General features: G+C 37.2%; 1 protein-coding gene across 34 annotated transcripts in view; it reads right to left on the bottom strand.

The window, feature by feature from the left end:
- The window catches only part of szt2 (SZT2 subunit of KICSTOR complex), a 100,628-nt gene that overhangs the window by 63,178 nt on the left and 12,781 nt on the right, over window positions 1-24,669 (bottom strand). For 20 of the 34 annotated variants that reach the window (XM_083568020.1, XM_083568031.1, XM_083568027.1 and 17 more), the window contains exons 9-42: window positions 24,358-24,528; window positions 23,730-23,961; window positions 23,195-23,324; window positions 22,188-22,333; window positions 21,908-22,060; window positions 20,461-20,575; window positions 19,955-20,163; window positions 19,423-19,641; window positions 19,203-19,296; window positions 18,715-18,803; window positions 18,355-18,523; window positions 17,853-17,961; window positions 17,621-17,740; window positions 17,141-17,341; window positions 16,273-16,370; window positions 15,820-15,958; window positions 14,454-14,711; window positions 14,021-14,204; window positions 12,427-12,474; window positions 9,747-9,874; window positions 8,989-9,247; window positions 7,530-7,701; window positions 7,350-7,442; window positions 7,166-7,244; window positions 6,372-6,671; window positions 4,949-5,084; window positions 4,733-4,849; window positions 3,765-3,834; window positions 2,543-2,728; window positions 2,130-2,393; window positions 1,610-1,841; window positions 1,221-1,295; window positions 940-1,078; window positions 312-432 (exon numbers count right to left, since the gene is read on the bottom strand). In XM_083568020.1, coding sequence (XP_083424146.1) covers window positions 312-432; window positions 940-1,078; window positions 1,221-1,295; window positions 1,610-1,841; window positions 2,130-2,393; window positions 2,543-2,728; window positions 3,765-3,834; window positions 4,733-4,849; window positions 4,949-5,084; window positions 6,372-6,671; window positions 7,166-7,244; window positions 7,350-7,442; window positions 7,530-7,701; window positions 8,989-9,247; window positions 9,747-9,874; window positions 12,427-12,474; window positions 14,021-14,204; window positions 14,454-14,711; window positions 15,820-15,958; window positions 16,273-16,370; window positions 17,141-17,341; window positions 17,621-17,740; window positions 17,853-17,961; window positions 18,355-18,523; window positions 18,715-18,803; window positions 19,203-19,296; window positions 19,423-19,641; window positions 19,955-20,163; window positions 20,461-20,575; window positions 21,908-22,060; window positions 22,188-22,333; window positions 23,195-23,324; window positions 23,730-23,961; window positions 24,358-24,528 — 5,255 coding nt within the window. The remainder of the gene's footprint in view (window positions 1-311; window positions 433-939; window positions 1,079-1,220; window positions 1,296-1,609; window positions 1,842-2,129; window positions 2,394-2,542; window positions 2,729-3,764; window positions 3,835-4,732; window positions 4,850-4,948; window positions 5,085-6,371; window positions 6,672-7,165; window positions 7,245-7,349; window positions 7,443-7,529; window positions 7,702-8,988; window positions 9,248-9,746; window positions 9,875-12,426; window positions 12,475-14,020; window positions 14,205-14,453; window positions 14,712-15,819; window positions 15,959-16,272; window positions 16,371-17,140; window positions 17,342-17,620; window positions 17,741-17,852; window positions 17,962-18,354; window positions 18,524-18,714; window positions 18,804-19,202; window positions 19,297-19,422; window positions 19,642-19,954; window positions 20,164-20,460; window positions 20,576-21,907; window positions 22,061-22,187; window positions 22,334-23,194; window positions 23,325-23,729; window positions 23,962-24,357; window positions 24,529-24,669) is intronic. The other 14 variants (XM_083568042.1, XM_083568021.1, XM_083568044.1 and 11 more) reach the window with 4 other exon arrangements.

Raw genomic sequence — 24,669 nt, 5'->3', positions numbered from 1 at the left:
AAACATTAAAAAAGCTGCCAAAACAAACAAAAAGAATATAAAGAGAAATAAAAACAAGAAAAGAAAAAAGTACTATTTTCTTAAATCCATCACCAACATCACCAATACATATTCAAAGTTAAAAGTACTAAAACCTGCAAACTTCTACCAACATACACAATCACAAAGCAAAAAAACAAAACAAAACAAAGCCTTTAAATCTAAATTATAAAGGAAAATACACAATGCCTTATAACAAATGGCGTACTGCCTACTATGATTCATAGCTCCTAAATGGATGCTGCAAAAAAGTGGGAAAAAAAAATATTTACCTGATTGACTTTGCGGCAGATTTTTCCAATTTCTTCCACTATAAGCTGATGAAGACGCAGGTACTCTGGGACTTCCTCCTCTTCCTCTTCAGACTGCCTCTCTTTTCCAGAATTAAAACTCCTTGTAAGACACAAAAACAGAGCACTATATAAAAAACAGTAGAAGAAACCACAGAGGGAATTTACACAGAAACCCACGTGAATTAATAATCTGATGATAATCATAATCTGATGATAATCAAATTTCATATTATATATAAATATAAAATATTAAATATAAATAATTAATATTATATATAAATAATAAATATTAAATATATACCTAAAGTATAATAAAATCTACAAATGTACTTTTCCCAGTTGCTGGCTAGCAACATCAAGGAGAGAATGTTTTGCATTTTCTCTATATATTAATATTATATATCATATATTTTTTTACATCTGGACTTTAAGGACTACTTTATGGAACCACATGCACCTTCCTTATAAAAATAAATACACAATAAAGGTCAAAAATATGTGAATAGTACTACTATTGGGACAAGGGAAAGTACAGGATGTTATTGTGTTTCTGAAAGTGCATAGTGGGTGATGGGCAGTTTTAGTTAATAATGCCAGCTTGACAAACCTAGAGTGCGAGAAAACCTCCAGTCTGTCCTTTTGAATTTGGATAATGAGCCAGAAATCTGGCATGAGAGGACTCTGGATCTCTTGCTCGTCCATGGTGGGCCCATCACATTCTGAGTCACTGCTGCCCCCATCGTAACCTAACACACATACAATATAAAGACAGAATATAACATTAACTATATTTGAAATTTTGTTCACCAGCTTAAATAAAACAGAATCGAATGGAATAGCAACTATCAATCAGTATCAAACCTAACCGCAATTATGACTCATTAGTACCTTGCATGTCTGAGTCCAGACTCCCCTGGCTGGAGACGACACTCTGAACTCGGCTCGGCCTGATCTTTCCACTGCCTGAGAACAAAAACGGTGGGCAACTACCCTTTATATCTTTCATGCATTATACCCGTCATTTTTACCACACTATATTCTTTTTCATTTATGATCAAAGTGTAATTTCTTTATAAACATCCAGCATAATGTCTATTTTTAAACAAATCATAAATACTGCTTAAACACTGCTAAACAAGCTGATCAGATAAATCTGACAACACAAAGTCACAAGCAGTGAGAAACAAGTTTCATGAACAAACCTGCCTGATACCTGCCTGAGGTGCACTATCTTGCACTTTTAGAAGCATCACTCAGATGTTTTTGGAAACACTCACTGTGTGTAATGGACTGCACTGACTCCAGACTGATCCCTGAATGAGTTTTTGGAGAGAGGTTGTGGTCAGCGTTACTGCCCATCTGCTGACCAGTGCTCTGTGAATGACAGTCATCTGTACCAGCTCCCAACTTTACTTCCTCCTTCTCATCCTCCTCCTCAGTAATCTCTTCGTGCTCCTTCTGCTCCTCTGTTTCGTGTTGTATCTGAGATTCCTCACCTTCTTCAACCTGCTAGATCAAAGTATTGTCATTACAAAACAAATTTTAATGAGCAGGGTCTTTTTGCAACTATAAGAACCTATTATGTTTATATATATATATAATTTGTAATTAATTAATTCAAAATAAAAATGAAGACATTAACACCAAAGTAGTACAAATAGAATCATTTCTTATATATATATATATATATATATATATATATATATATATATATATATATATATATATATATATATATATAAACATTTTATATCAGAAGTCACCAAAATTAATCTAACATCATATATACTGTAATACCTCTGATTTCATGTCAGTTTTTTGAGGCTCCACCTCAATGTCTAACCCCTTTGGAAACAGGGCTGTTGTTTTCAAGCTGCTATCAGCCTCTGGAAGGTGACTGGCTGGTGGAGAGGTAAATATTTCATCCTGAGAAAAGGATTTCTGATTTAACTCCTGAGCCGTCTGTAGTCTGTGTGAGTGCTGGCGACTCCGAGAGATGTAGTAGAAATTCTGATTCTCTGCGTTAAGAAGGTAACCAGGAAAAGAAAATCGCCGGAACTCCTGTAGATAAAAAATATAAAATACATCACCTGTGCTTCCATTCAGAACAAGATTCAATATTTTAAAAGCACACAGGCAGGGAGTCTTATACTTTTAACAACACCACTCCTATATGATTCATTTAAACAGGAAAAAAAACCTGCTCAAACCTCTTTAAACTTCTCCAGTGATTGCTCTGGGCCGAAGACAAACTGCAGGGGAACAAGCTCGTGATGACAGCCAGGCCTTCCGCTGGAGCGAAAGACATGATCAGCCACCTTTTGAAGAGTGGAGCAGTCCACGACAGATGAGTGACGGAGTGCTGAGACAATCTCGTCCTCCAGCAGCCAGCGGATCTTAAGCGTAGAAAGAGAGAAGCATGAAGACACGGAAGAGAAAGAAAAAATGGATAAAGCAATAGGGACAGAGTATTAGAAGGAGGAGACTAACAGTTAAGAGGGGGAAAATGATACAAGTGAAATACTAAAAAAACAAGACTGTGTAAATGTGCGAGCTCAGCATTTTGAAAAAAGTAGTCTCTAAAATAAAGTCATTCTGTGTGTATTTTTTGATAATGGAATTGGCTAAATGTTTTACAAAATTCTTTTTTTACATACTCTGGTATCTCATCAGTTTCTGGCTCCACTGTATGCTCATGGCACAAAACAAAAGCAGCAAACTAGAAAAGCAAAAGATTTCAGACTACAGTCCCCCTTGCTATCGACTACACTTAGAAATTGTTCAAATGTACGTTTTAAAATTAAAATGGTTATTCTTTTCCAACTGTATAACTGCTTTGTCTACATATACTGCATGTTAACCTGCACATGGTTTAGAGGTCGACCGATATTACTGATGCCAATAGCTAGGTTGGAACGTACTTGCTGCTAACCGATTAATCAATTAAAACAAATTAAAAAACAGTACTGAATTTTATAACAAAACATTTTAAAAACAGTACTAAATTATGAAAATGTGGTAAATAAAATAAATACGAACATATTAATTACATTAATAAATATTGAGGTAAATAAAATACATGCATTTAAAATGAAATAAAAGTAACACACCAAATAAATAATAATAAAAAAAAACTCAAATAAACAACACATGGCATCAGTGATTCACCTCTAGAGGCCTCTCCCGTACTGTATAACGCAACCCGGAAAAACTATCTGTATGTATTTGTGCAGAGGCAAAATTGATGAATCGGTCAACCTTCAATATGTGTATAATAACAACTGGGCTAAATTAAATTCCTTTAAAACTGATGCTATTGTATATTCTTGAAATTTAAGGTTAGGGTCCAAACTTAATTTTTTTCTTGATGTCAGATTGGCTGTAAAGAACAGAAAGCTGAGTTAGCACAGCCAGTGGTGCACAGTAACTCACTTCGTCCATGGTAGCAAGGACGGCCTGTTTGTGAGGCACTGGGAGTTTGGACAGAGGATCGCCTGTGATACTGAGAAGGGAGATAAAAGTCAATATAACATTATTTGACAATGTGTTGGTGAGATAAAGTTTTTAAAGATAAACATGTGATAAAAACAAAACAACAAGCACAAAAAAAGTATGGAAAATAAATATTAAAAACAGATTTACACTAGCAGCACTAGTGTCTTTAGGCTCACAAAAGCATCTTAAATTTTTTTTTAAAAACCCCATCTGAAATTTAAAAAAACTTGAATTGTATGAAAAAAATAGCATCAAATGTTACTTTAAACTAGTCCAAAATACCGACAAAAAGTGTTCAGTACAGTAAAATGGCTATATTGTAAAAGACAATATAGTAAAGTGTCTGTAAGAATTACAGACTGCGTAAACCCAGATTCCACCCCACTTTATATCAAATTAAGCTCATCTGCTTAAGTAGTTATGTAGTTTAATGTAAAATTTCAGTCTGGGAGAGGCAGCAATCCATCAAGGAATATCTCTAACCAAAAGGTGTCTGAGACCATGATTATGGTTTAAACAATACCCTAACCTGACCCGCTGGGGGACCAGCACCAGCAAAGGTATAAACACCAGTGACCTCCGGCTCAATAGTGGTATCACCCAGCCATGTGTTCCTTTACTCATTTCCTACACGTTACATTCAAAAGCTAAATCCTATCTACACTTCAAAGGGAAGAACAATATAAAATATCTGGGCAGAGTTTTTTCTGCGTTCTTTCTGGCTCCGATGAACTCAAAGTGCTTTATGTATTTTGTCACTGCTACACTGTTATAAACTTCTTCTTTATTACGATTATTGTTGTCCTGATTATTTCTTACAGTGTATATACCAAAGTGTCTTGGGTATCCAATTAACTGCAAATACCAGGTCTCATAATTGTAATTTAAACAAAGTGAACACTGACCCATTCATTTCAACCCCACGCAGGCTTTCCAGATTCTCCATGAGCTCCTCATCAGAGCGGTAGGAAGAGGGCTGGCCAGGAGAGCGGTTCATAGACACACTGCTTTCAGAAGTGTACCTGTGAAACAAGCAGAGGTCATTTGACTTAATATACATGTCCCAAGACTCCCATTACCAAAACAAAAATCATATCAGCAAATACAATTGCATTTCCTACCTTATATGATTGATGCCAGTGGCCATCTCTATTTCTAATGGTAACGTCAACACAAAGATATCCAGAGTGACAGAGAGCTCATTCAGATCAATCAAGTGTAAAGACGCTGCATTATCCAAACAAGTGATCAGTTCACCTGCAGCAACACAATAAATACATCACTAAAAATACTTGGGTAATTTGCATTACTTGCTTGCCTTCTCAACATCATAGCATCTAGGTGACACTAAAGAAGCAAACTTACAAGAATGTTTTGCTAAAAGAGGAACGTTTAACCTTTCTTTAGATTCTTCCAGATTTGAAAATCATTGTGAAAAATTATATTTAGGTTATTTATATATTCCACTGTGTGTATATATATAAATATATATATATATATATATATATATATATATATATATATATACACATACATACATACATACATACATACATACATACACACACACACACACACACACACACACACACACACACACACACAGTGGAACCCACTTATCTCGACCTCGGTTAACTCGACAGCCCTATTAAGTCGACGTCTTTGAAATCCGCGATGCGCTTTGGGAAGAAAAGAGCAGCCGGTGAGAGAGTGCCGGTGGGAAGACACGTACCAGGAAACGCATGAGCGATAACAACGACCGCCATGAACCAACATATACCAACAATAACGGACAGTGAGAGTGTGGAAGTTTAAATAGGAGCTGGTGATGATGATAAACGAGCACCATATGTGCGCGATTAAAGCCGGGAGCTTCAGAGAAAGCGGCCGAGAAAACACCTGCCACGCTGAAGGGGGCTAAAGGGGGCGTGGCAGGTGGATTCCTGACAGATAAACATGTACTGTATGTATTTTTATAGCATGTCTTCATCAAACAGATCGCGGCAACGCTGTTGTGTAAAAAAAAATAACCCTTTAAAAACATGCATGCACATTCTCATTTATTAATGCACATCATGTACATAAAGAAATTTCAAGCACGTTAATATATTGCCATTTTGATTTTCGTTTATCTAGATCATCGGTTATCTCGATGCTTTTTGGCAACCCCCTAGGATATCGACATAACCGGGTTCCACTGTGTGTGTGTGTGTGTGTGTGTGTGTGTGTGTGTGTGTGTGTGTGTGTGTGTGTGTGTGTGTGTATATATAACTATAACTATATATATATATATATATATATATATATAATATATATATATATATATATACACACACACACACATACACACACACACACACACACACACACATACATATATATATATATATATATATATACATACAGTTAGTTAATTGTAATATTGCAAAAAGTGAGGGTCACACTGTAATATCCTGACACCTCAGGTTCAAAAAAGATTCCCATATAGGTCATAAGTGATCTTTTCATTAAGTGTTAATTCAAGTCAGACAGCGGTTTACTTACCCAGGCAGGTGGGCAGTGTCCTAATTGGCATAGAGCCATGGCAGCTTTTTGTGCTAAGTGAGCAGACAAGGTGGATAAATAAAGGAGGCATCTCAGGCTCAGGTGCTTCCAGCACTGAGTCTCCATCTAGAATGCTGAAAGAGTCATCATCCTGGTTTACTGTGCCTGAATCGCTCCCTGAGTCATCTTCCGCTCCATCCTCCATGTCTTCATCCTCGGCTTTCCCATTACCTTGGTCCTGATACTCCACCTCTAGATCTGTGTCACTTTCTGACACCATGCAGCAGCCAGACACATTCTCTGAGGATTAGGTTTAATACTGTTAATAAAAAAAAGTACTATCGAAACAAATAGTGAGAATATTCTCTTTAAGACAATTAAAAACAAACATGAAATAGGAAGTATAAAATCCTTGCAAACACATGGCCCTCAAATGGCACATTGAATGATTTAAAAACATAAAGGTTGAACATTTTTCTTTTTTTGATAAATATTTGATTCCATATACTAACCGTATTTTATACAACCGAAAAACAATTCGCCACTTGTGGGTGTGGACTGTTCTGTTTTTTAATTTATTTAGGCTACAATTTACAGATAATCGCTTATTTTTATGTTGTTTAGTTTTCATACTATATTACCACCCTGATTTTTAGACATACAGTAATATTAGTCTGTAAACAGGTGAAATTGTGTCTGGCAGTATTTATTGTTCGAATCTACAAGTCAATCAAATGTCATAAATATAAATATAAAACTATTAGATAAATGGGTGGTATTAGTGGATTCCGCACCATCCTCTGTAGCTAGCTCAGCCTCAGAAACATCACAGTCCTCACTGGGCCTTCTATCTCTCTCTTCATCCGAATCCTCCTGGAGTGATAATAAAAAAACAGAATGAAACAGCTCATGAACTGGTAGAAGAAGTCTTTTTTAAGATACAATTCCAAAAAAAAAGAAACATCCTTGTAAGCTCACGTCTTTCTTTGAGGACTGGGGGCAGTAAAAGAAATAATGTGGATTGGAGGGAACCGATTTAAAATACTGAGCACCTATCTCCATGAATTTGTCCTGTGGAAAAAAAGAAAGATAGATATCAATCTTTACACAGAAGAGATAAGCCAATTGATTGATTATTATTTTAATTTGATGTACAACCTGTATGATTTTGTGCAGGTCAGGGTACACCTCACACTTCTGCTGTGAATGCAGCAGAGACAGGGGGAATTCTGGGATTCTGACAGAGCGGGGTTCATCCAGGGCATCAGGAGATTTGAGGGTGGACACTTCTTCTTTAGACTCGACTTCACTTATATCCTCCAGCTCAACACTAAACAGAGAAATTCAACAAACATGGTTATACATTCAACACATTGTGGAAAAAACACATTTGGGTCTTGTTATTGCCCACACAGCTCTTTATTTTGCTTTTTGAGTTTAAGATTTCAAATTTAATCCTTCGATCAGGTCACTGTGGCTTTTCACATTTTCCTCCTAATAACTGGGTTTTGCTGGTTCTCCTATTTCCTACCACCTCAAAAACATAGCTATAGGTGGATCATGTATTCTTTATTTCTTCTAGGTGTGAATTCATGTGTGAAGTCATGTGGGAGTCTATGATGCACTGGTGTCCCACACAGGGTACTTTCCCGACTCTCAATCAGTGGTCTTTGGAGAGGGTCTGGATTGACCATGACAATGAAGTGTCTAAAGTGATTATCACATAAATTAACTAACAAACTAACTAACCAATGAACCAACAAACAAGCAAATGCATGACTTGATTGATACAGTCAATGTTCATTTACCCAGTTATTGGTTATTGCTATCATGTGCAAGTATTTATAACCATTACTATTCTCTATCTAATCACTAAACACTGCAAAAAAATAAAATAAAATCTCAGCAAATAAATAAAAGTATTTTTTTTAAGATTACACTTAACAAAATATTCTGTATACTATGTGAAATTGCAAAACTCTGGCAATATGGACATATGACTTGAGTAGTATATGTAATGTAGTGATGTGACGTAACTTCACAGGCCCTGCCTCTATAGACAATAATGAAGAACATAGACATGTGACGTCAAACCACTCTACACATGAAGTAGTTCCGCTTAATTCACTTTGCCCTAGCAAATAAGTGTGTTCGTTGATGCCTTTTGGAGCGTTAAGCAACTCTTACATTTTCAGAAAATGCTAATTCTAACCTGAACATAAACATTTCAAGCTTGTAGATATCTTACTTTATTGGCAGACAGTTTTGCTTTTTCTACAAATAACTTCTTAAAATGGGGCAAATTATTTGCCAGTAGATCAGAAACAATTTAAAGCTTAAAATTCTTATAAAATTGCTTCGAATATGATTTAAAATATATATATATATATCCTATAAATAACCTATATATCCTCATTCTATATTGTTTTATTGTAATCTTATAATAGAAAATCTGACTACAGTATATTCAAGATCGCCACTTGCTGTAATTTTGTTATACAAAAAAATGCTCGGTCATTAAGGCAGATTCATTTTCCTACATCCACAGCTGTCTCTAAAGTGCCTCATACCTGCATGTGATGCTGTGATGTAGACACTTTATGTATGAAGCTTTTACCTGGATGAGGAAACTATTGTTGGTCTGTATGTTCTCTCAACATCTCCAATGATGAACGTAGCCCCAGTTTTCAGACCTTTCCTCATGCCCTCGGCTCTGTGGGGTTCGTGTTGCTCGCGGAAAGTGCGGACGTGACCACACAGCGTCTGCAAGAAGGATGTGATATCGATCTCCTGCAGAGATTCTTCACAGTAGTCTATCGCTGTCAGGACATCCTGAGAGGAGATGCTGTATGTCAGCTGCAGACTGCGGAACACACCTGTGAAATAGAACACACACACAGACAGTTGTAAGGTATTTGCACTGCATTGCAGAATTTAAATTAAAACCCAATGCACGTATATACACAATTTTACAACAAATTTGTGTTTTTAGCTTGGATTAAAGGTTCTGAAAACACTTCCGAAAAATCCCATTTATTTCGATTATGGAATTATTTTCATCCCTATATACATAGATATACACACATATAAACACACACAGATACTAAAAAAAGAGATTACACACATTTGTGAACAGACACAAAGAATTACACACGATACACAATACAGGACCAGACAGATGTACCTATATGGATACAAAAGACAACAAACCACACTTCGTTTGTCTGCTTGCTGTAACATGATGCTGAACACCATGTTGTTCAGTATACTACATTTTACCACAACAGAATGTAAAAAAAAAAATCATTTATACCGATAAATATAATACATATAAATGTATAGTGTAAAGAAGTGTATAGATGCATTTGTGTATACCCCGGACATAGCTCTGGTAGTAATGTTCTTGCAACAGACTACAGTAGTTGGCCAGCTCTTTCTGTTTGTGGGGATGAGTGATGAGCTCTGACCAAGACGAGGCGCTGCAGCGCTCCTGAGAAAGAGACCTGAACCAAACACACAAACACACTATCATTAATGACACGACATACACACATACACACACATACGGACAACTCCCACATGCATGCTGCCGCAATGCTTAGCAGCCAGTAACAGTCATGCTGCAAGAAAAAGACCAGAAACCTACATAAAAATGCAGTTACATTTGTACATAATACGGTACACATTAAAGTGCAAATTAAGCGGTTTTAATTTAGTGCCCTCAGGCTGACTGCAAACAATGGGGGAATGTGCACTGGATAACAATTTATTACCATTTAATTATATTTAGATTTGTTCTGGGGCACAGCCCATATGCAATTTACATAATATGATTCCATGGACATGCATAAATATTTAACGCCCACTGTACATTTCCACTTTTTGCCGTCTTACAACTTGAAATTCAAATGGATTTAATTGGTTTTTAGCATTTAATTTACATAATTGTGTAAGTGTAATTAAACAAAAAAAAGCAAACATTAGCCGGTTGCATAACTGTGCTTAAGCTCTATAAGGTTAGATAAAGATTGTTGGTCAACAGTTCCCATTTCGTGCAACAAATTCCTCATCGGATTGAGGTCTGGGATTTGTCTTAGCCAATCTCATACATCCAGGCTCTTGATGTTAATCCACAATCTACAGTGTGATTTGTGGGGTACTGTCTAGATTGACTGTTTTCTTCCAGGATTCTTCTTGGATATTTGGCTCCATCCAGCTTGCCGTAAACAGTTTCCCAGTCCTTAATGAATAAAAGCATCTCCACAATATATGGATACCGCCACCGTGCTTCACGGTGCTCAGTGTGATGAATAGCACTGGGTTTCAACTGAACGTAATGGCCTGTGTCAAAATTCTAAATATCATCATGATAATCACCTTGGTGTTATCACCCCAGAGACATTTCCCAAGTCTCCAAACAGGATTTTCTTTTCTTAAATAAAGGCAGTCTTGCCATGCTTCTGGAAAATCCATAATACTTACCCATTAGTCCATATTTAAATCTAATGTGGTAAACATCCAATGTAACTTTCTGGCTAAAAACAAACAAAAGAAACAGACTGTCCACTATATATAACAATCTGTCAATAAAGCCCTAGAGAACGGTCTGCTAAACATTTTCAATCAGCAAATATTATTGTTCACCAGGATGTTTCAGTTTCAAATTAACTAAGCCCTATTTTGTTCACTGTTGATATTACAGCTGCAGACAACCTAATCAAAAGGAGTACAGGGAACACAGCAGACTACATCCAAAACATGTGCTACAAATCTGAAGAAAAACAAAAACAAAGCAACACCATTTTGTACTTCATCATTCATGAGAGGTATTCCAAGAACAAGTGATCCAACAGGCTCCTTTTACTGTTTCTTTCTGAATTTGACATTCTAAAATTATTGGATAATGTGTGTTTTCATACATCACAGATATAAAAGGAATTCAAACGGATGAAGAAATTGGTGTTATCTCAGTTCCCCATTTAAAACGTATTTCATCCAAACAGTGCAGTTATATGTAAAAGACATGCAAATAAATACAAACTCCACCAAAGCAGAAACCAGAAGTTAATCACAACATTATCACTCATTAGTTTAATTCATTTAATCCCTCATGTCCTCAGCAGGACAGGCGAAATGTAGTAGTTTCCATCAGCATGTACCGAATTACCTGCTACGCACAGAAATGCAAGCAAGCAAGCCGACAAACAGAAGAGATTGATTTCAAAAGAACAGGAGGTCTGCAGCAGGAGGCGCTAGAGTTGTAACCTGACAGACAGTCGGGTCCGCTGCTAAGTATAAAGGGCTTTTTTTTATTAAGGAATATCTTGTTGGAGAAGAACCGAGCTGTTAAACGGAGTCTTGCCCCAAGGTAAATGCAAACGGTGCCATGCCTAACGGAGCTCCATGTTCAGCAAAATGCACAGAGCAATTAATTAAACAATAACCACATTATCTCATGAGGTGAATTTTATTCAATTTGAATGACATTTCAATCCATCATTTAAAAATAAGCGTAATACATTTTTCAGCTTTTTGAAACCGAATCTCTCATATAAATTTAAAAAGCATGTTACAAAAGGAATTTGTTTTTAATTCTATTTTGTAATTATTATTCTAATCTCATCTAATATGCAAATGCATGTAACACATAATCTCATAAAAGAGTTTAACAAACATCTGACACCAAGTTCCTCTATGCCTCTATATGAGCTCACTTTTGCTTTTAACATAACAGAAATTTTAGTTTTTAGTGTTTTTTTTTTATAGTGCTGAATATTTTTGATATTAAATTAAATTCAGATTTACTAAATGTTAATTTATTAATTTTTTGTTTAGACATAACTGTATATGCAAATTTTGGGTTACTATTTTAGACAGTGTGGCTTTTAAGATTATAACCTATTCTCCGTAGGCTGCGGTAGCCAATGTATGACGAGAAAGAAAAAAAAAAAAGAGAGAGAGAGAGAGATGAAAAGCCTTTACATTCCTCAACCCTTCACATTGCGGGTAAGTTTTTGCTCTGTAGCGGCAGCTGGAAGCATGTAAGCAATGCTACCTGGACTTCAGCTGCTGATTGAGCTCCCCGGACAGTGCGTCTTGAGATCTATTCTCATTGAAAGGAAAAAACAGAGATTAAATGCTATTAATCTATACTATAAAGAAAAGTTCCATATTTTCCTCTCACTTCAAACACCATTCAGCACTCAGGAAATAGCTGTCATTCAAGGTTTGCAGCTTTTTCTTTCCATTGGAGCTATGTGGTTGTCATTATCAAGGTATAGAAGTTTAAAAGCACTGCTTTAACACTGGGCAAACTGCAAATCTTCACAATAATTGTAATCTGAAGACACTGGCAAAGCTTTTCTTATTGACTACATTTGAGGGATTTTTTTTAACTAAAGAAAAGAGAACAAAACTTGAACGTCACTGGAGCTTATTGTCAGGTGTTATACTTACAGAGCCTGTTTAAAGGGTTATATCCATAGTATAAGATCCATAGTACATTATAGCCTTCTAATTTTAACTTTTAACCAGTGTCAGAATACTAAATTAGCTGTATTATTATTATTATTATTATTATTATATTATCTGTAATACTGTATTAGATTAATAAGGTCACTGTGCAAGGTTACATTCAAGAACTATGAATATGTATTTGGACTGTGATTAATATAAAGTCACCTACAGTGGCTTAGAGATGTATTTGACAAACTGTTTTTAATTCAAGTGTCAATCATTGATATTTGACATTTGATAACCTCAACAATGATGGAACTATAATGAATGAACATTCAGTGAACCTAAATAAAGATGGTTTCTCTTTTAGTAAGAGTTTTCTTCCTTGTACCGAGAGGTTTTTCCTTGCCACTGTCGCCACAGGCACAGGTTGCACATTAGGGATAAACTTATAGGGACTAATTTATTACACTAAAATGTATAATCGTAATCTATTTTATTCTGTAAAGCTGCTTTGGGATCATCTCAATTGTTAAAATTGAAATACAAATCAAAATTAAGTGAATTGAATATTACCACACATTTACCAGTGCCTGAATGTACAGAAATGTACAAATAATATTATCCCTCTTCTATATTAAATCAAGCGGGTTTTCCCTGCTGGCTGTATTTCATAACAAGTTCAATGTTATTGGTTTATGAAAGAGTAAGACGTAGTCAATTCCTGTGCATAGTACCAAGAAAATGAGAATAATATATGATTTGTATATCAGGAGTATTGATTATTTCTGAACTTCTCATTCAGGACTGTGCCTCATTATACATCAAGCATTACTTCTAACATTATCATGTATCTATAATTTATTCTAAACTGAAACTAGCTTCTTGCTAGCTTCTCAAACATGCATTAATTGTCTTTTTAGTTAGAACAAGCAGGGCAAACTGATGCAGTTAATTAGAGAACCACTTTGATTCGAAGTTAAATGGCTGCCTGGTCAATAAAACAGTCTGCTCCCAAATGAAATGCTGTGCTGGTAAACAGCATCTAAATTGGCACATGCTCAGTCAAGATATATTCTCAAAAATATCTTTGTGGACAAATGTTTTAAAATATAATATATATACATATAAGTTATATGTAGTTATATATATATATATATTTATTATCACACAAAAATCTTGTGGGTATGCACCTGAGAAAGATGTCTTTGGGCTGACGATTGGAGTGGTGTTGGAGCAGTTGGTCTTTGAGTAAGTCCATGCAGCAGTTGTAAATATAGACAGGACAGCAAGGACGAGCAGCATCTCCACCACTCTGCTGGGACAGCTGGTGATGGTAGTCATGTGGCTCTGAAAACTGCACACTGTCTTTCTCATCTATGGATGAAAATGAAAACGCACCAGTACCAGTGTCAGTATGAGAGCACACTCAGAGGCAAACAAAAAAAAAAAGACAGTGGGGTAGACGTCAAAATATTCTACATCTGTAGGGGTTAGGCTTTTTAGGGAAACTACATTTGTGTTTCCGTGTGAATAAACTAAAGTTGCTTCTAAAGATGGAACTGGACAGGCTTGTGCACAGACAAACACATGCCCCTTGAAAGCCTGACATTGAAGACTGCCAACCTGTGAGAATTTGCTCGGAGCGGTGGTTCTCCTTATCCTCTCGCTCTCCTGTTAGGGCTTCAGCTGGCAAAAGAAACTGTCCATCACCTGCTTCCACTACAGACTCCATCTCCACTAGAGTTACATTGATTGAACTGCTGAGGGATCCACCCTGAGACTGGTTGTTTTCCAGACTGAGTGTCTCGTCCTCATCCTCATCACAAGCACCATTGACTTGGGGTTCAAGTGCCAGACCCAAGGACATCAGTATCTGCACATCTGAAGGAACAAAAAAGATTCACACATCTACTACAATTTACTGCAGAGGTGAAAAGTAATGAAGTGCAAATACTTTGTTACTGTGCTTAAGTCAATTTTTCTGGTATTTACTTCAATATTTATTTTTTTGGACAACTTTTACTTTCACTTAATAAATGTTTTAAACAAATATCTGTACTTTCTACTTCTTAATTCCCAAACCAGACTCATCATTTAGTTTTAATCTATTTGGTGACACGATTAAGATTTTTTCTTCTCAATGCATGCTGTTTTCAGCCCAACAACCTATTTCTTGTCATTGTGCAGCTTTTTTTTTTTTATCTACCACTGGTGTATCATTTCCTGTTTTTCACGCACCACAGACGTAGGTTAGTTTATGATGCTAACAATGAGCAAGGCAGAAGGCAAAAAGAAGTATGGGGTTAACGTGGATGAGACAGAGGGAGTCAGTGATTTAAACACGAATAAGAACAGAGACATTCCTGATCGTCATCATCTTTTCTCTGCTTGTGTTCTATATGGTGATTGTTCAGCCTGGATACATTCATTTGGCAACAAAATGTATAATTCTCTTGTATTAAAATAAAAATATGATGTGAGGTCCAGTTACCAGCATGACACTAAAACAGGTAGTAGTAATGGCTACTTTTTACATTTCAGAGCCCAAACGTCTTACTTTACGTTAAGTAGTATGTAGTCAGTACTTCAACTTTTACCAGAGTCTTTTAAAACATAGTATATGTACATCTATTTACTTTTTTCTAGGTTTATTTTTCTCCCCATCCTATTCCCTCATGCCGGACAGTCGTACAAAGCATTTCACGTCCATGTCGTACTCTGTATGTATGTGACAAATAAAATTTGATTTGATTTGATTGATTTGATACTTGAGTGAACGATGTGTGTACTTTTGCCACCTCTGATTTACAGTGAACCAAGTACCTATTTATAATGGTAGAGTGTTAATGATTGTTGATAATTGATTTGAAATGGACTTAGAGTGTTTTCTCCAGGCTGGTTTGTTAGTTCAGTCTGTTGTGGTGTATGTGTGATGTGCATTGAATGTTTGCGTGTGTGTGTGTGTGTGTGTTTGTTTTGGTTGCTTTACCGGTGTAGGTGGCCGGGAGAAAGATGAGCAGGACTTGCTGAGCGTTGATATATTTAGCATAGCATTTCCACTGAGGACACAAATTCTCTCTTTCCATCAGCACTGGCTCCTCATCCACCAGATCTGTGTTACTGAAACTCTGCTCACATACACATAAAAGAACCTCACACAACTTTATTAGACATACCTCCAGTAGCTCGGGTGCCATTACTAGAGCCACACGCACGGTTCCGGCTGTCAACTATCCCTATAATACACTACAGCTGCGTGACACAGAATTAACTTCATGTAAGGAGCACGGGTAACCGGTGGCAAAAACCACTCACATGAACAGCATGCTGTCAGAATGAACCACCTCAAAGAACAGTTCACAACAAAGGGTCAAACATCGTGTCGGCATGCTGAAGGAAGTATTGAACAAAACACTGCTTGGGTTGAGAGTGTGTGTCATACCTGCAGTGTGCTGGTAGATCCCGTCACCTCTTTACTGCTCCCTACTGTGTGGAAGGACAACACCATGTCCTGCCTCTCAGTTTGTTTCAGACACTCTTCTATGAACACAAACACACACAAAGACACACACAGGCTTTATCTTTGTTATTTCATATAACTATTGCTGGTTCAGGTCATTACATTTCAACCACCAGAAAAGGTTTTTGCTGCATGGCCAATGCATATATCACTTATAAGTTGAAAGATAGACACAACAACACAATCACTTCTGAACAATACAACTTCTCTGCTTAACAAGCAGTGTTTACTTTATAGTACTACACTGTGCTGTGTGCGGTGGTGTTCCACATTGTTGTACCATATGCACTGTTGAGTTTTGCAAGTTATTGAGTTTGGTGTATTGCATCATGACACTGAAAACTGAAAATCTCATCCAAAATAGATTTGGGAACACTCCTGTCAAACAAAACTACTCAAATCTGGCCAGATAGGAAAAAACGCTGGTCCAAAATAATATTTATAGACAATGTTTATAAATGTTTATTGTCTCGGCCTGAAAAACATCTTGTATTTCGATTTGTGGCTAACACCTATATCTCACTGATCAAAAGCGAGCATATACAGTATTTACCTTTTTATTTTTGCCCATCACTTCTGTGTATCATGCAAATCCAGAAACATTAATGAATGTTTTTAGTCACTTGTAAATTTTTCTTAACATATTATTGTTATATGTATTATTTTTTTTTTTTTACAATGCATTCCATTGCATTATTATTCATACACATGACATAAGGTGTGTTTCTGTGTGCTGAGTGTTGTAAGTTTACAAAGTCGGATTCCTGTTTGCCGGCTACAGTTTAATTACCTTTAATTACGGGAAGCGAGAACGGAGCCACATGGCCGTCCCGTTCCCTTTCCAGAATATGATTCATAAAGGTCATGTGATCGCCATCAGCCAATGTTATCTCACGATCACTTAGCTCAGTCTGTAAGGAGCTGTGGAACAGGCTGAGAAGCAGATCGTTAGGAAGAGAGGGGGCGTTCTGGATTGTGTCTTCGTTCTCCGCTGTAGAGGACAGTATAGAGAGGAGTGGTGTGTTTTTAAAACATGTTTATTTTGAGCATTCTTATTAAATCCTTTATTTGAAAGTTTAAAGTATAAAGTTAAGAAATAATTCAGCACAACTATGACTCCAAATCCACAAAAGATCAGTGGACCGGTAAGAAGGTATTTGTCAGAGACCAAGTGAAAATCTTAGTGTAATTCTCTCACAACCATCACTGTGGAGATGATGATATGCAAGTGTTAACAGAGTGTGTGTAAAAATTAACACAGCAGGAGTACCTCTGCTAAAAGTATAGAAGAAAACTTCTATTTGCTGACACCTAGGCAGCAACTTCATCAGGTCAAACTGAAAAGGCACCATATGTATGCTGTCAGCTGGAGCAGCACCTGGGGTTTCACCTGCAGTCACAAATGCAGACACGCACATGCACACATACACACACACCCCTAAGTAATAAAGAACATGTACCAAAAAAATGCACAAAATTGTAAGAATTTAGCCTTTTCTGACCTGCTGCGTCTTTGCTGAGAGGCTGTGGTTGATCTTTGTTTTTGCACAGCTGTATGAGGTACTCAAATGTCAACAAGGTGGACATGCACGACTGATCACGAGGAAGAATCTACAGAAAAAATATGATAGTCAGCACTTTACAATTTTGTGATTCGCCAATTCCCAACCTCTCGCCAGCTGTTCTCGATCACAATAACAACAAGTGCAGGCATATGTTTGCTCTGAGATCCCTAATTTTCAACCGCATGTTTTGCAAACTGCTACTCATGCAATATCACAGGACAGCTTAACACACTCTGAAAAAAGCGCAACTATGTTCTTCCGCACACACGAGCTCATAGACAGCCACAGTCGAATTAACTGGGAAAAGAGTAACACCTCAAAGACAGAGCGACCAAAATCGATTTAAAGGTGGCAATTTATTTACATAAACTCTCTTATTCAGAGTAAAAAAAACCACTCAGATTAGTTTTAGATTCTGTGTTAGTTAGAAGATACTGACAGCCTGAGGAATGTCTTGGTAGCTGAGGTTGTGGAAGTGGTGCTGCTGCTCCGAGTGGCTCAAAACACTCCCGCTCTGAGGCTCCACCCAGCACTCTGTCACCAGGTTCAGCTCAGTCTCAACATCTATGGCCTCCACCTCAGTGTCATTGTCATCATCCGTGGAGAAACTGAGAAGACGAGAGTGACAAATTTTAAACGTGAAGCAGCAATTCAAAAGTTTGGTGATTGTCTTGCTCAACTCAGCAGTTTACTTCAAAGCGATGTACAATCAGACTTCATGCAAACTAAAACAAATAAGCGTGTTACATGCAAAACAGAAAAGAATGGAATAAAAAGAACTGGATGTGAATATCTGTACCTGTCCTTGGTGGAGGTAGCGTGAGGAGGAAACAGAATATACTGAACGATGCAAGTGTGATGCTGAGTGTCCTGCAGTGCTGGAGTCCCCTATACACCAAAACCAGATTAATAAACACACCACATATTAGCATCTGAACTGAGAATTACCCAAACACCACAGCTAAAGATGGTAAAACAGTATAGGTACAGACTGTCAGGTTTGTGTGATAGAGTGTGTTTTGCAATCCATTATCTTTTGTTTAAAAAAAATAAAGAAATAAATGATGTTTAGGTTTTGGGTAAGGGATTCGTGTGCTAGCTGGGTTCAAAGAGAACAAGTTGCTCGCTTCATGAAGAAGCCAATAAATAAATATTTTGCCTGGAGCAGCTGCCACTTGTGGTTGAAATGGATAGAATCTATTACCAATCAGTACAGTAGATCTTAAAAATGAAAGAAAAAATATTTTCGTTAAGTGGGCGTGTGTGTGTGTGTTACTCAAGTAGAACCTTTGATGTTTTCACAGCCATGGGAAGCTCCATCACCATGTTGACGATTCCCTCACCACTGGCAGCAAAATGGAAGCCCTCTGATAGACGGATTCTTCAGAGACACCAGCACACACACACACACACACACACACACACACACACACACACACACACGCACTCATTAGTTCACAATATCTATATTAGACACAAAAGGATTAAGAAAATGTAGTGTTCTTACTCAGCAAGTGTGGAAAGGATCTGTGCAACAGCGTGCAGTGAAACCAAACCCCCTAGGCCACTCTGCACTGTCCACACCCAGCGTTGCTGCAGGAAATACCGGGAGAGAAACGCCATTGTGGAGGACGCGTTGCGGCCTGCAGCCACACTGAGAGGCTGACCCAAAGCCTCAAGGTTTAAAATGAAGGATGTGCGAAAGTCTGTAGGAAGTTTCTCATATCTAACAGACAAAAACAGTTTAATGATAATAATAGAAGGTTTTTCTTGTTAAAGAAATAAAGGTAATATAATGGTAAGCTTGTGTCTCCAGTACAATAGTAGAAGCCAGTGCAGTCTTCTGCTTTTGTAATAAAAAAAAATGTCACACAAAGTAGTGTTTATCATCACTTTTGAAAGCTTTATCACAGAATTTTTAGGATTTTTTTTTTTTTAACATGGTGCTAAATTCTTTAGACAGAACTATACAAATGGTGTTACTAAACAAAACAGTGTCCTCTGAGAGACAGTGATGTGTGACTGCTGGGACAACTGACCTGATCAGTAGTTTTTCCAGAGGTTTGTTGAAGATGACCACACACGGCCGGTCGGATAAAGCAGGCTTTGGTGCCGGGAGAGGAGGGGACTTGGAGGGAGATGCGTTACCCAGATTTTTCCGTTTGTTTTTTGGTGTGGCTTCTTTATTTTGCACCCGGTGTGGAAAACGGAGTCTGAGTATCTGCTCTCGCAGCTCATCCACAATCTGCTAACAGAATAATAGCTGCTTTACAGAGAACATGACTGCCTCTCCCAAAGCACATACAGTAACTTCGCATTAATTGTATTGCCTTTATCATTTTAAAGTCACTAAAAATGTTTTGGACAGACTTAAACTCTAGAATGTTTTGAGAAAGAAAAAACAGTAAAACACTTTTGCAACCCCTTTTTTTGTAGAACACTTTTGTGTTCCTTAGAGAGAACATTCTTTTGCTTAATCCACTATAAAGCTTTTAGAAACGAAATCTGAGAACAAAATTTTAAAGGTCTGAGTGCTTAAATGTACCTTGTTCCTTGTGTGGGCAGGGGTTCCTATGGGAAATCCCAAACGAATCACCATGCATGGAGCTTTGGATATGAGACGCACCAGGTAGAAAGAGATGGGCAGCTGGGCAGCAGAACTGTTTAAAAAAATAATAATAAAAAACATTCATCCGTTTTGTTTTAAACTATTCTTCCATTAAAAGTGAAATTCCTCCTGGGTGTTAGTTTTTCTGTATTTTGCTACATATATTTTTCTTTCCCTTTTGAAAATTGATAGCTTGAGCATTTAAGTATTTAGGCTCAGAACAAGTGTTAATTTTGTTGATGAATAAATTTGTTTCATAATTTTTGTCAACTATATTTTTACACTGATAAAAATTACACGGAAACTATGAAAACTAATAAATGTTCGGGTTTGACGATTTGGGAAGCGATCCAATCAAAAAGAAGCTCCTCCGTGGCAGACAGGTCGGATACACACATTAGCACTTCTCTACCTGCTACATATACACCTGCTAAACATACACCTGCTACATATACACAACAACAGACATATGGATACATTTTACATTCGATGCAAACCATCGGTAAACCGTTTGAAGTGAAAATCTTCAGAAAAAACGCAGAAACTTAAAGCGCCATTTGCATACATTTTTTTTACTGTTTGGTTTATAAACATTATTTACCAGATTAGCCTAGTTAATGTGTTTCGCTAAACCTGAAATATGATACAGGGCTTGACAATAAGGACTGCTCGATGACCTTTTTTGTAGAAGGATAATTCTATATTTAACTAAAATAAAGAATAGTGTGTGTGTGTGTGTGTGTGTGTGTGTGTGTGTGTGTGTGTGTGTGTGTGTGTGTGCGCGCACATGTTTGAGTAAGAGGGGTGTGTGACAGCAGGAATAATCATATTAACTTGTTTTTCCCCATTTTTCCATCTCACAGATACAAAAGACTTCTAATGGCAAAAATGAGCCAACAAGTTCAAATAAACCTTCTGAATCCCAGTAAAGTACAACAGAGCAAAGAGGAAGCCATAGCAAAATGGATCGGATGCACAGGACCACCAGTCACAATGACTAAAGATGAGGACTGTTCTAATGATGGAGACAGTAGCTAAAAACGAAATAAACAAATCTAATTGACAAAACATCGTAAAAAAATGTAACATTACAGCTTTCAATTATTTTTTATTTTTTTAATAAAGATGTATTATGTCACAACAGTTAAATCTGTTTTGTATTGCAATTTAAAACCTTAACATCATTCATACTAACAGATGTTTTCCAGAAATATATAGTTTGGAAATTTTAGAGAAATACTTGCATTACAACTAAACGAAACCTTAGATTTTAGTCGACTAAATTTACTGTAAAATTTGTCAACTAAAATCTTATGGTTTTTATTTGACTAAAACTAGATGAAAACTAAAAAAATTTCAGACAAAATCATGTGATCAGTGGTACCTGTAGATTAGTTTGACATAGGAGTAGCCTTCCACCAGGACAAAGCTACTCCAATCCCTCAGCAGTGAGGTGAGGGCTGAGTGGGCTATTCGGCACTGGATGGTGCTGAACCTGCCGTTACTGCCTGCGCTGTGGACGTGTTTTGGCACAGGACTGTAAAAGACAAATAAATTAAATAATAAAATAAACTAATTAAATTATTCTACTTGTTGTCAAATTTAAATTATAGTCTGTAGCAATGGGACACAGTATACAAAAAATGTAATCATAGATAACTCACACATCATGCTCCAGGATAATGGTTATTCTGTGCATGTGTAACCAGCGCTGCCAGATGATGGAATCCATGGACAGGATGGGCTTCCAGTAGCAAGCAAACTGTGAATGGCTGGAGTCTTTTGAGCCACTGTGCTGTAGGGAGAGGACCTGGAAGAGAGTCAACATGCATTATGAACAAGCCAACCCTGGTGCAGGGACACAAAAATTTGGTAAAGATTAAAGGAGAAAATATCTGGGGGTTCAAGCACCCTTGGCTAACATACTGCAGATGTAGTAACTCAGATCAGATTGATCTCATAAGCTCAAATCGTGGAGATGTAAGGGTTAGAGTGTGGATACAGTCAGAGAACTAGCAGTTCTGTCCTACCATAAGAGGTAAATCTCTTAAACCCTTTCCACTGACTCAGAGCTCATGGGGTTTAAGCAAGCAGAAGATCTTTTTTTTTTTTTTTTTTTTTTTTTTTTTTTAAAGCCTACTTTTCCCCTGGCTTTTTTTCCACAGAGATGATGTGTTAAACAATCATCATTTCAAATGTTTGTAATGGACAGTGTAAAGATAATAACTGAGATTTTGCTGTTTGTGTGATTTCAGTCAGAAACACAAAACATTTTATTGCTCTAATAGACAACAACAATAAACATTAATATTCATTAAAATAAATTATATACAGATACCGAATCTACTTGGCAAAAAGAGCTAGGTTTTTTTAGGGTTATGCAATTATTTCTGTTTTTCTTTTAATCCGTTCTCAAAACCTCCATGTCCCATCCATGCCTTTCTTTCGTTCCAAATAGATTTTGGGTCCAAGAACTGGTTATTTTTAGTGTTAAAAATGTGTGACCCCAGAAACTCCAATACGAAGTCTCCAATACTGTCTAAAAGTTGTGAGTCAAAGTGGCCAGACTTGTGCTTGGCTTAAAGATGTTCCTTTGCTAATGTGAAGTTCTACATCAGGTTTACTAAGTGGTGGGTGATCAGTGGTGTGCACATGAGATTACTGCTCTTACTGGCGTGGTGGATCCTGGTGGGATGTAGAAAAGAGGAACACCATTTTTAGTGCTTTCTGGAATCGTATAGTGTTCTGGGATGGAGTTGAATGACTGCAGGTGAACCAGCATTTGGTCGGTCTGGTTAATGCTGCAAGGTAAAATGGTTAATGCTGCAGGGTACACTTTAAAGATCATAAAAGAAATACACAGTATTACTAGAGAAACTTAGTTTAATCCCAAGGACACATTTACGAAAAAGCAGCACTTATTTTGAAGTGTTAATCTGGGTCTTTTTATAATGCAGTCAATGAATAATGCAAACAGATTTCAGTTTTGGTTGAGGATTTCTCCTACTGCTACTGTAATGGCTGTCTGTCTCAGTTTCTATACACACAAGGAATATAACTTTTTTGCTTTACAACTGATTAAAACTCGACTTTGACTGGATACATTTTTTAATTGAACAAAAACTAAAACACAACCACACAATCATTCAGGCAGTATTGCATGGTGTGCTTTTGCATGTAGGTGTTGTGGAAGGTGTGGGCGTTACCCATGAAGCGTGTTCCAAAAGCGGCGGATGACGGCCGTGCGGTACGGGCTGGTGATGGGTTTGCGTAGCGTACAGCTGAGGTCATGCAGGATGTCATAGCTGCCTTCCATAGTCACCTCCATCCACGTGCTGCGCTCAGCAGGGAGGAGCGGCCAGGATGCCACGGCCACATACTCAACACGCATGTTGTGCTTCCACAGCAACACCAACTTCACCTCCAACTGTGTGCCTCCTACAGAGAGCGTGTGTGAGAGGTAGAAAAAGTGAGCAGGTCATTTCAGCAACCCTACCCAATATATACAATGTTCATTTCTTTTCTTAACATTAATATTATAAATTTAATATTTTAATAAGGTGATGCCTAGGTACAGCAAAAATAAGAAATGCCTATGTGAATTGGGATTTCATTTTCAACTGGTTAAAACATTTAACATAATAAAACTACTTCGCCAATTGATGCTTAATAATGACACTGTGTTTCCAGAAAGAGAGAGAGAGAGAGAGAGAGAGAGAGAGAGAGAGAGAGAGAGAGAGAGAGAGAGAGAGAGAGAGAGAGAGAGAGAGAGAGAGAGAGAGAAAGAAAGAAAAAAAAAAGAGAGAGAGAGAAAGCAAACTAGCATGCATTTACCTTTAGTAAAGCTGATGTCACGGATGGTGTAGCCCTCCCTCAACCTGAGTGATAACACACTGATCAAATCCGCATTCACCTCCTTCTCAGTGTGCTTCTTCCTACGCAGCCCCAGAGCTGGATTTCCACTTGCTGATACTAGGTGCTCATTAAATAGCCTGTGCTGGGAAACTACACACAGACACACACATTTTTAAAACCACTTCTGGTCTTGCATTTGTGACCAGAACATTAACCAGTTTATGTTCCCCATACCAATGCACTCATTGAATACACATTTCTACCAATGGAGCTTAGTTACTTCAAATTAGA

This window comes from Silurus aristotelis (genome assembly GCF_946808225.1).
Source record: "Silurus aristotelis genome assembly, chromosome: 2".
NCBI lineage: Eukaryota > Metazoa > Chordata > Actinopteri > Siluriformes > Siluridae > Silurus > Silurus aristotelis.
This window is presented reverse-complemented; position numbering and strand designations above follow the sequence as displayed.